The 11,590-nt window shown below is 43.6% G+C and overlaps 1 protein-coding gene across 1 annotated transcript in view; it reads left to right on the forward strand.

Moving 5' to 3' along the window:
* Positions 1 to 8,878, forward strand: part of slc23a1 (solute carrier family 23 member 1) — a 22,420-nt gene extending 13,542 nt beyond the window's left edge. Inside the window, exons 7-15 of the mRNA XM_062432622.1 lie at positions 236 to 392; positions 1,164 to 1,311; positions 1,598 to 1,703; positions 2,836 to 2,965; positions 3,647 to 3,790; positions 6,038 to 6,133; positions 6,279 to 6,529; positions 8,012 to 8,501; positions 8,589 to 8,878. Of these exons, the coding sequence (XP_062288606.1) occupies positions 236 to 392; positions 1,164 to 1,311; positions 1,598 to 1,703; positions 2,836 to 2,965; positions 3,647 to 3,790; positions 6,038 to 6,133; positions 6,279 to 6,529; positions 8,012 to 8,501; positions 8,589 to 8,878 (1,812 nt within the window). The remainder of the gene's footprint in view (positions 1 to 235; positions 393 to 1,163; positions 1,312 to 1,597; positions 1,704 to 2,835; positions 2,966 to 3,646; positions 3,791 to 6,037; positions 6,134 to 6,278; positions 6,530 to 8,011; positions 8,502 to 8,588) is intronic.
* The last annotated feature ends 2,712 nt before the right edge of the window (positions 8,879 to 11,590 follow it).

The raw sequence follows: 11,590 nt of genomic DNA on the forward strand, positions 1-11,590 counted from the left end.
CAGGCTTTAGACACGTCCCTACATCACTCCAACAGGCTTTAGACACGTCCCTACATCACCGCTACAGGCTTTAGACACGTCCCTACATCACTCCAACAGGCTTTAGACACGTCCCTACATCACCGCTACAGGCTTTAGACACGTCCCTACATCACCGCTACATGTCAACATGTTTATATTTGAGTGAATAAAGTAATGTTGGGTTCCTGATGTCGCTCTGCTGACGCCCCCTCAGATCATCCTCGCCATCATGCTGGTCTGGTTGCTCTGTTACATCCTCACGCTGACCAACCTGTTGCCTAGCGACCCCGAACGTTACGGACACAAAGCCCGCACCGACGCTCGCGGTGACATCATGACCTCATCACCCTGGTTCAGGATGCCCTACCCCTGTAAGACCTCGTCCAATCACAGCCTCACACCTGTCCCTGAATCGTCCAATCACAGCCTCACACCTGTCCCTGAATCGTCCAATCACAGCCTCACACCTGTCCCTGAATCGTCCAATCACAGCCTCACACCTGTCCCTGAATCGTCCAATCACAGCCTCACACCTGTCCCTGAATCGTCCAATCACAGCCTCACACCTGTCCCTGAATCGTCCAATCACAGCCTCACACCTGTCCCTGAATCGTCCAATCACAGCCTCACACCTGTCCCTGAATCGTCCAATCACAGGCTGTGGTCAGTTTAATTTTCTGCATTTACATGAAGCTTAAAGATTGATGATGAAGGTGGTGATGGTGATGGTGATGGTGATGGTGATGATGATGATGATGATGATGATGATGGTGATGGTGATGGTGATGGTGATGATGGTGATGGTGATGGTGATGGTGATGATGATGATGAAGATGAAGGTGGTGGTGATGAAGATGATGAAGATGATGGTGATGGTGATGATGGTGATGGTGATGTAGGTGATGATGATGGTGATGATGGTGATGATGATGATGATGATGATGATGAATAAGATGAAGATGATGATGATGATGAATAAGATGAAGATGATGATGGTGATGATGGTGATGATGATGATGATGATGATGATGATGATGATGATGAATAAGATGAAGATGATGATGATGATGATGATGATGATGATGATGGAGTGAAGATAATAAAACTGACTTCCTGCCTCTGCTGTCTTCGGTCCCTGATAGGCCAGTGGGGGTTGCCGGTGGTGACGGTTGCCGGGGTGTTGGGGATGATGAGCGCCACCATGGCCGGCATCGTGGAGTCGATTGGTGATTATTACGCCTGCGCCCGTCTGTCAGGAGCCGCGCCCCCCCCGGTCCACGCCATCAACAGGTGAGTCAGGATGTTATATTATATAAAGCGCCAATAACCTAAACCTACTTATATAGTTTATTTGTTATAGTGTACCGTCCTCATGGCCCCTCTGACTTCTTTATCAAACTGTGTAACTAGAAAGAATATGGTGTTCCACCAAACTACAAGATGTGGATTACTCAGGCAAGACAGAAGGTGGAGCCACCTGGTGGTCGAGTGGTTAGAGCGCATGCTAAATAATCGGCCAGGGACTTAGAACCTGCTATTAAACTGAGATTTATTTACACTGTTTTATCTGCTTCAGAGGAATCTTCACTGAAGGTTTCTGCTGCATCATCGCCGGCCTTTTAGGGACAGGAAACGGCTCCACTTCCTCCAGCCCAAATATCGGTGTTCTGGGTATCACTAAGGTAATGTAGTCCACCTGTCAGGTGTTCTGGGTATCACTAAGGTAATGTAGTCCACCTGTCAGGCGTTCTGGGACTAACTAAGGTAATGTAGTCCACCTGTCAGGTGTTCTGGGACTAACTAAGGTAATGTAGTCCACCTGTCAGGCGTTCTGGGACTAACTAAGGTAATGTAGACCACCTGTCAGGCGTTCTGGGACTAACTAAGGTAATGTAGTCCACCTGTCAGGTGTTCTGGGACTAACTAAGGTAATGTAGACCACCTGTCAGGTGTTCTGGGTATCACTAAGGTAATGTAGACCACCTGTCAGGTGTTCTGGGTATCACTAAGGTAATGTAGTCCACCTGTCAGGTGTTCTGGGTATCACTAAGGTAATGTAGACCACCTGTCAGGTGTTCTGGGTATCACTAAGGTAATGTAGACCACCTGTCAGGCGTTCTGGGACTAACTAAGGTAATGTAGACCACCTGTCAGGTGTTCTGGGACTAACTAAGGTAATGTAGTCCACCTGTCAGGTGTTCTGGGTATCACTAAGGTAATGTAGTCCACCTGTCAGGTGTTCTGGGTATCACTAAGGTAATGTAGACCACCTGTCAGGTGTTCTGGGTATCACTAAGGTAATGTAGACCACCTGTCGGGTGTTCTGGGACTAACTAAGGTAATGTAGTCCACCTGTCGGGTGTTCTGGGTATCACTAAGGTAATGTAGTCCACCTGTCAGGTGTTCTGGGTATCACTAAGGTAATGTAGTCCACCTGTCAGGTGTTCTGGGACTAACTAAGGTAATGTAGACCACCTGTCGGGTGTTCTGGGTATCACTAAGGTAATGTAGTCCACCTGTCAGGCGTTCTGGGACTAACTAAGGTAATGTAGACCACCTGTCAGGTGTTCTGGGACTAACTAAGGTAATGTAGACCACCTGTCGGGTGTTCTGGGACTAACTAAGGTAATGTAGTCCACCTGTCAGGTGTTCTGGGACTAACTAAGGTAATGTAGTCCACCTGTCGGGTGTTCTGGGACTAACTAAGGTAATGTAAGGCTTCTACAGGTGATTAATTTATTAGCTGAACACCTGAGTGGAGTCATGTGACCCTGCAGTCAGGTGTTTTCAGTAGATGTTTGATTCGTTGTGCAGGTGGGCAGCAGGCGGGTGGTGCAGTACGGAGCTGGTATCATGTTCCTGTTGGGATCCGTCGGGAAGTTCACGGCTCTGTTCGCCTCGCTGCCGGATCCCATCCTCGGAGGACTGTTCTGCACCCTGTTCGGTCAGTGCTAGCCAGGTGTTCTACCTGTGTGATGTCATCATCAGACAGGTGTTCTACCTGTGTGATGTCATCATCAGACAGGTGTTCTACCTGTGTGATGTCATCATCAGACAAGTGTTCTACCTGTGTGATGTCATCATGTCTCTCAGGTATGATCACACCTGTATGATGTCATCATGTCTCTCAGGTATGATCACAGCTGTATGATGTCATCATGTCTCTCAGGTATGATCACAGCTGTATGATGTCATCATGTCTCTCAGGTATGATCACAGCTGTATGATGTCATCATGTCTCTCAGGTATGATCACAGCTGTATGATGTCATCATGTCTCTCAGGTATGATCACACCTGTATGATGTCATCATGTCTCTCAGGTATGATCACACCTGTATGATGTCATCATGTCTCTCAGGTATGATCACACCTGTATGATGTCATCATGTCTCTCAGGTATGATCACAGCTGTATGATGTCATCATGTCTCTCAGGTATGATCACACCTGTATGATGTCATCATGTCTCTCAGGTATGATCACACCTGTATGATGTCATCATGTCTCTCAGGTATGATCACACCTGTATGATGTCATCATGTCTCTCAGGTATGATCACAGCTGTATGATGTCATCATGTCTCTCAGGTATGATCACACCTGTATGATGTCATCATGTCTCTCAGGTATGATCACAGCTGTGGGACTCTCCAACCTTCAGCTCGTCGATTTGAACTCATCGAGGAATCTTTTCGTTCTCGGCTTCTCGATGTTCTTCGGTCTCACGCTGCCGTCGTACCTGGACTCACACCCCCACTCCATCAGCACAGGTGTGTCCGTCCATGTAGATCTGCCACAGGTAGATCGGCTCTCTATAGATCTGTTACAGGTAGATCGGCTCTCTATAGATCTGTTACAGGTAGATCGGCCCTCTATAGATCTGTTACAGGTAGATCAGCTCTATAGACCTGCTACAGGTAGATCAGCCCTCTATAGATCTGTTACAGGTAGATCAGCTCTATAGATCTGCTACAGGTAGATCAGCCCTCTATAGATCTGCTACAGGTAGATCAGCCCTCTATAGATCTGTTACAGGTAGATCAGCTCTATAGACCTGCTACAGGTAGATCGGCTCTCTATAGATCTGTTACAGGTAGATCAGCTCTATAGATCTGTTACAGGTAGATCGGCCCTCTATAGATCTGTTACAGGTAGATCGGCTCTCTATAGATCTGTTACAGGTAGATCGGCCCTCTATAGATCTGTTACAGGTAGATCGGCTCTCTATAGATCTGTTACAGGTAGATCGGCCCTCTATAGATCTGTTACAGGTAGATCGGCTCTCTATAGATCTGTTACAGGTAGATCAGCCCTCTATAGATCTGTTACAGGTAGATCAGCTCTATAGATCTGTTACAGGTAGATCGGCTCTCTATAGATCTGCTACAGGTAGATCAGCTCTCTATAGACCTGCTACAGGTAGATCAGCTCTCTATAGATCTGTTACAGGTAGATCAGCTCTATAGATCTGCTACAGGTAGATCAGCCCTCTATAGATCTGTTACAGGTAGATCAGCTCTATAGATCTGTTACAGGTAGATCAGCTCTATAGATCTGCTACAGGTAGATCAGCCCTCTATAGATCTGTTACAGGTAGATCAGCTCTATAGATCTGTTACAGGTAGATCAGCCCTCTATAGACCTGCTACAGGTAGATCAGCCCTCTATAGATCTGTTACAGGTAGATCAGCCCTCTATAGATCTGTTACAGGTAGATCGGCTCTATAGATCTGTTACAGGTAGATCGGCTCTATAGATCTGTTACAGGTAGATCAGCTCTATAGATCTGTTACAGGTAGATCGGCCCTCTATAGATCTGTTACAGGTAGATCAGCCCTCTATAGATCTGTTACAGGTAGATCGGCCCTCTATAGATCTGTTACAGGTAGATCAGCCCTCTATAGATCTGTTACAGGTAGATCAGCCCTCTATAGATCTGTTACAGGTAGATCGGCTCTATAGATCTGTTACAGGTAGATCAGCTCTATAGATCTGTTACAGGTAGATCGGCCCTCTTTAGATCTGTTACAGGTAGATCGGCTCTCTATAGATCTGTTACAGGTAGATCAGCTCTCTATAGATCTGTTACAGGTAGATCAGCCCTCTATAGATCTGTTACAGGTAGATCGGCCCTCTATAGACCTGCTACAGGTAGATCAGCTCTCTATAGATCTGTTACAGGTAGATCAGCCCTCTATAGATCTGTTACAGGTAGATCAGCTCTATAGATCTGTTACAGGTAGATCGGCCCTCTATAGATCTGTTACAGGTAGATCAGCTCTATAGATCTGTTACAGGTAGATCGGCTCTCTATAGATCTGTTACAGGTAGATTGGCCCTCTATAGATCTGTTACAGGTAGATCAGCTCTATAGATCTGTTACAGGTAGATCAGCCCTCTATAGATCTGCTACAGGTAGATCAGCCCTCTATAGATCTGCTACAGGTAGATCGGCTCTCTATAGATCTGCTACAGGTAGATCAGCCCTCTATAGATCTGTTACAGGTAGATCAGCCCTCTATAGATCTGTTACAGGTAGATCAGCTCTATAGATCTGTTACAGGTAGATCAGCTCTATAGATCTGCTACAGGTAGATCAGCCCTCTATAGATCTGTTACAGGTAGATCAGCCCTCTATAGATCTGTTACAGGTAGATCAGCTCTATAGATCTGTTACAGGTAGATCAGCCCTCTATAGATCTGTTACAGGTAGATCAGCCCTCTATAGATCTGCTACAGGTAGATCAGCTCTCTATAGATCTGTTACAGGTAGATCAGCTCTCTATAGATCTGTTACAGGTAGATCAGCCCTCTATAGATCTGTTACAGGTAGATCAGCCCTCTATAGATCTGCTACAGGTAGATCAGCCCTCTATAGATCTGTTACAGGTAGATCAGCCCTCTATAGATCTGTTACAGGTAGATCAGCCCTCTATAGATCTGCTACAGGTAGATCAGCCCTCTATAGATCTGTTACAGGTAGATCAGCTCTCTATAGATCATGTGATGTTTTGCAGGTGTCGCAGAGCTGGATCAGATCCTGACGGTTCTTCTGTCCACTGAGATGTTTGTTGGAGGTTTTCTTGCTTTCTGCCTCGACAACACGATACCAGGTCACACACACACACACACACACACACACACACACACACACACACACACACACACACACACACACAGGTTTCTCTTGATGTTAAAGTGATCGGATGTCTTCGTTCCTCATGACGTCTTCATCTTTTCTCCTCTGTGTGTCTTCAGGAACTCGGCAGGAGCGCGGTCTGGTGGAGTGGAAATCTTCCTCCTCGTCTTCCTCCTCGTACGACTTCCCTGTGGGGATGGGCGTGGTGAGGAGGACTCGCTGGCTGCAGCGTCTTCCCATCAGCCCCTCCTTCAGGGGCTGGAAGGCATCTGATGACCTGCCCCCCCCTGAGGAGGAAGAGGAGGAGGAGCGAGGAAGAGGAGGAGGGGAGGATGAAGAGGAAGAGGAAGCTGCTGACATCAGTACCAAGGTGTGACTGTGATGTCATCCAACTTCCTGTGAAGCATGTGAAACGTTTTCGGGACGTTTTGCTTTTAGACTTCGATTAAATCCGTGTGAACCAATCAGGAGGGCCGTTCACAGTGATGTCACACCTTAAATAGAATTGAAACACAGGGGAGGGTTTCTGCCTCTGTAACCATGGAAACACAAAGTGCTGTAAATTACTCAGGAAACAGTTCAAGTTCTTACTTTAATTTATTTTATTTTATATTTATAGAAATGACAAAACACTCGTGTGTCAAAATTGTGCAAAAGTGTATAAAACAAACTCACATTTATTATAACAGGTTTAAACTCTTCAAGTGAGGCTGAAAACCTTCAGTTATTATTAAAGTGAATTGAGGTGAAAAGTGTTAAAATTAAAATAGCAAACAAAGAAGTTAAAACACTGAAACTCTGAATTCACCTTTTTCATCAGATTTATATATATATAAATCTGTTATATATATATATATAAATCTGTTATATATATATATAAATCTGTTATATATATATATATAAATCTGTTATATACCTCTAAATACAAAGCTCAGTCACTGGGCAACATGCACACGTTTCATTTCACACCTTTAAACACCTGTTTTCATATCACTTCACCTGTCAATCAAACAGCGGATCAGCTGTCAATCAAACAGCGGATCAGCTGTCAAAGAAACAGCGGATCACCTGTCAATCAAACAGCGGATAAGCTGTCAATCAAACAGCGGATCAGCTGTCAATCAAACAGCGGATCACCTGTCAATCAAACAGCGGATAAGCTGTCAATCAAACAGCGGATCAGCTGTCAATCAAACAGCGGATCAGCTGTCAATCAAACAGCGGATAAGCTGTCAATCAAACAGCGGATCAGCTGTCAATCAAACAGCGGATCACCTGTCAATCAAACAGCGGATCACCTGTCAATCAAACATCAGATCAGCTGTCAATCAAACAGCAGATCACCTGTCAATCAAACAGCGGATCAGCTGTCAATCAAACAGCAGATCAGCTGTGCAGCGTCTGTCATTCATCACATGGACCTTTAAATCTAAAGCAAGGATAAAATTAAAAGAATATTAAGAGCAAAATAATATTGACTCCAAACTTAAAATAATGATAAGTGAATAAATCAATGTTACATTTTTAAATGTGTTTGATTATCATCTTACAGAGCAAACAGTGTTTTATCTCTCAGCTTATATTTCACCATCACGCCTGGTCTGGTTTATTAATTCCAGTTAATGTGCAGGAAGTGTGTGTGTGTCGGTTTTGTGTGTTTTTGTGTGTTTGTGTGTTTTTGTGTGTTTGTGTGTTTTTGTGTGTTTGTGTGTTTTTGTGTGTTTGTGTGTGTTTGTGTGTGTTATGAATCTGGCCTCAGGTGTGAATAACTTCTAACACATTAAATGTTAAAATGCTGGGGGCCAGTACAGTCGAGTTCATGTATAACAGAATCTCATCTACATAACGACAGAATGACACAGGTGAAATATTAAAGGCACTGAAAATAAACTGGGAACCAGTACAGACGCCTGGGAACCAGAACAGACGCCTGGGAACCAGAACAGACGCCTGTGAACCAGTACAGACGCCTGGGAACCAGAACAGACGCCTGGGAACCAGAACAGACGCCTGGGAACCAGAACAGACGCCTTCGGAACCAGTACAGACGCCTGTGAACCAGTACAGACGCCTGGGAACCAGTACAGACGCCTGGGAACCAGTACAGACGCCTGGGAACCAGTACAGACGCCTGGGAACCAGAACAGACGCCTGGGAACCAGAACAGACGCCTGGGAACCAGTACAGACGCCTGGGAACCAGTACAGACGCCTGGGAACCAGAACAGACGCCTGGGAACCAGAACAGACGCCTGGGAACCAGAACAGACGCCTGGGAACCAGAACAGACGCCTTCGGAACCAGTACAGACGCCTGTGAACCAGTACAGACGCCTGGGAACCAGTACAGACGCCTGGGAACCAGAACAGACGCCTGGGAACCAGAACAGACGCCTTCGGAACCAGTACAGACGCCTGTGAACCAGTACAGACGCCTGGGAACCAGTACAGACGCCTGGGAACCAGTACAGACGCCTGGGAACCAGTACAGACGCCTGGGAACCAGAACAGACGCCTGGGAACCAGAACAGACGCCTGGGAACCAGTAGAGACGCCTGGGAACCAGTACAGACGCCTGGGAACCAGAACAGACGCCTGGGAACCAGTAGAGACGCCTGTGAACCAGTACAGACGCCTGGGAACCAGTACAGACGCCTGGGAACCAGTACAGACGCCTGTGAACCAGAACAGACGCCTGTGAACCAGTACAGACGCCTGTGAACCAGTACAGACGCCTGTGAACCAGTACAGACGCCTGGGAACCAGTACAGACGCCTGTGAACCAGAACAGACGCCTGTGAACCAGTACAGACGCCTGTGAACCAGTACAGACGCCTGGGAACCAGTACAGACGCCTGTGAACCAGTACAGACGCCTGGGAACCAGTACAGACGCCTGGGAACCAGCAGACCTCTCCCACATGAATTTGAACCTATTGTACAGTATTCAATATTTATCACATTAGTTTTTAGTATTTTGGAAAACTGTAATGAATCATTAGATTATAATCTGTTCTTCAACCAAACTGACAAAAAATAAAGTAAATGTCATTGTTTATGTGCTCTGATGATTTCATGTTTAAGATTGTAAACTTTCAGATTAATTCATGAAAGCAGCTTTTTATGCACAAAACTGTTCAAACTAAAATCAAAGCAGGTGAATTGATGAGCTGGATTTGTTCTGAATAAACAAAGAGACAGAAAACCTTCACTGTGTTTATCTGAACATTATTATTATTATTATGACTCAAACTCATCAGACTACATATAATAATATAATAATATGTAGATAAATATCTACCCAACAGACTCTCTGTGAGGATGCATTCAATAAGACTTCCAGTCTGCACCTGTGTACACCTGTATACACCTGTATATACCTGTATACACCTGTATACACCTGTATACACCTGTATACACCTGTATACACCTGTATATACCTGTATATACCTGTATACACCTGTATACACCTGTATATACCTGTATATACCTGTATATACCTGTATATACCTGTATATACCTGTATATACAGGTGTATACAGGTGTATACAGGTATATACAGGTATATACCTGTATATACCTGTATACACCTGTATACACCTGTATACACCTGTATACACCTGTATATACCTGTATATACCTGTATATACCTGTATATACCTGTATATACCTGTATACACCTGTATACACCTGTATATACCTGTATACACCTGTATATACCTGTATATACCTGTATACACCTGTATATACCTGTGTACACCTGTATACACCTGTATATACCTGTATATACCTGTATATACCTGTATACACCTGTATATACCTGTATATACCTGTATACACCTGTATACACCTGTATATACCTGTATACACCTGTATACACCTGTATATACCTGTATACACCTGTATATACCTGTATATACCTGTATACACCTGTATATACCTGTGTACACCTGTATACACCTGTATATACCTGTATATACCTGTATATACCTGTATACACCTGTATATACCTGTATATACCTGTATACACCTGTATACACCTGTATACACCTGTATATACCTGTATACACCTGTATATACCTGTATATACCTGTATATACCTGTATATACCTGTATATACCTGTATATACAGGTATATACCTGTATATACAGGTATATACAGGTATATACAGGTGTATACAGGTGTATACAGGTATATACCTGTATATACCTGTATACACCTGTATATACCTGTATACACCTGTATATACCTGTATACACCTGTATATACCTGTATACACCTGTATATACCTGTATATACCTGTATACACCTGTATATACCTGTATATACCTGTATACACCTGTATATACCTGTATATACCTGTATATACCTGTATACACCTGTATATACCTGTATACACCTGTATATACCTGTATACACCTGTATATACCTGTATATACCTGTATATACCTGTATACACCTGTATATACCTGTATACACCTGTATATACCTGTATATACCTGTATATACCTGTATATACCTGTATACACCTGTATATACCTGTATACACCTGTATATACCTGTATACACCTGTACACACCTGTATACACCTGTATATACCTGTATACACCTGTATATACCTGTATATACCTGTATATACCTGTATATACCTGTATACACCTGTATATACCTGTATATACCTGTATATACCTGTATACACCTGTATATACCTGTATACACCTGTATATACCTGTATACACCTGTATATACCTGTATACACCTGTACACACCTGTATACACCTGTATATACCTGTATACACCTGTATATACCTGTATATACCTGTATATACCTGTATATACCTGTATACACCTGTATATACCTGTATATACCTTTATATACCTGTATATACCTGTATACACCTGTATACACCTGTATACACCTGTATATACCTGTATACACCTGTATATACCTGTATACACCTGTACACACCTGTATATACCTGTATACACCTGTATATACCTGTATACACCTGTATATACCTGTATATACCTGTATACACCTGTATATACCTGTATACACCTGTATATACCTGTATATACCTGGATACACCTGTATACACCTGTATACACCTGTATATACCTGGATATACCTGTATATACCTGTATATACCTGTATACACCTGTATACACCTGTATACACCTGTATATACCTGGATATACCTGTATATACCTGTATATACCTGTATATACCTGTATACACCTGTATACACCTGTATATACCTGGATACACCTGGATATACCTGGATACACCTGTATACACCTGTATATACCTGTATACACCTGTACACACCTGTATATACCTGTATACACCTGTACACACCTGTATATACCTGTATATACCTGTATATACCTGTATACACCTGTGTATACCTGTGTATACCTGGATATACCTGT

The sequence above is a fragment of the Scomber scombrus genome, chromosome 14 (genome assembly GCF_963691925.1).
Source record: "Scomber scombrus chromosome 14, fScoSco1.1, whole genome shotgun sequence".
In the NCBI taxonomy this organism is placed as follows: domain Eukaryota; kingdom Metazoa; phylum Chordata; class Actinopteri; order Scombriformes; family Scombridae; genus Scomber; species Scomber scombrus.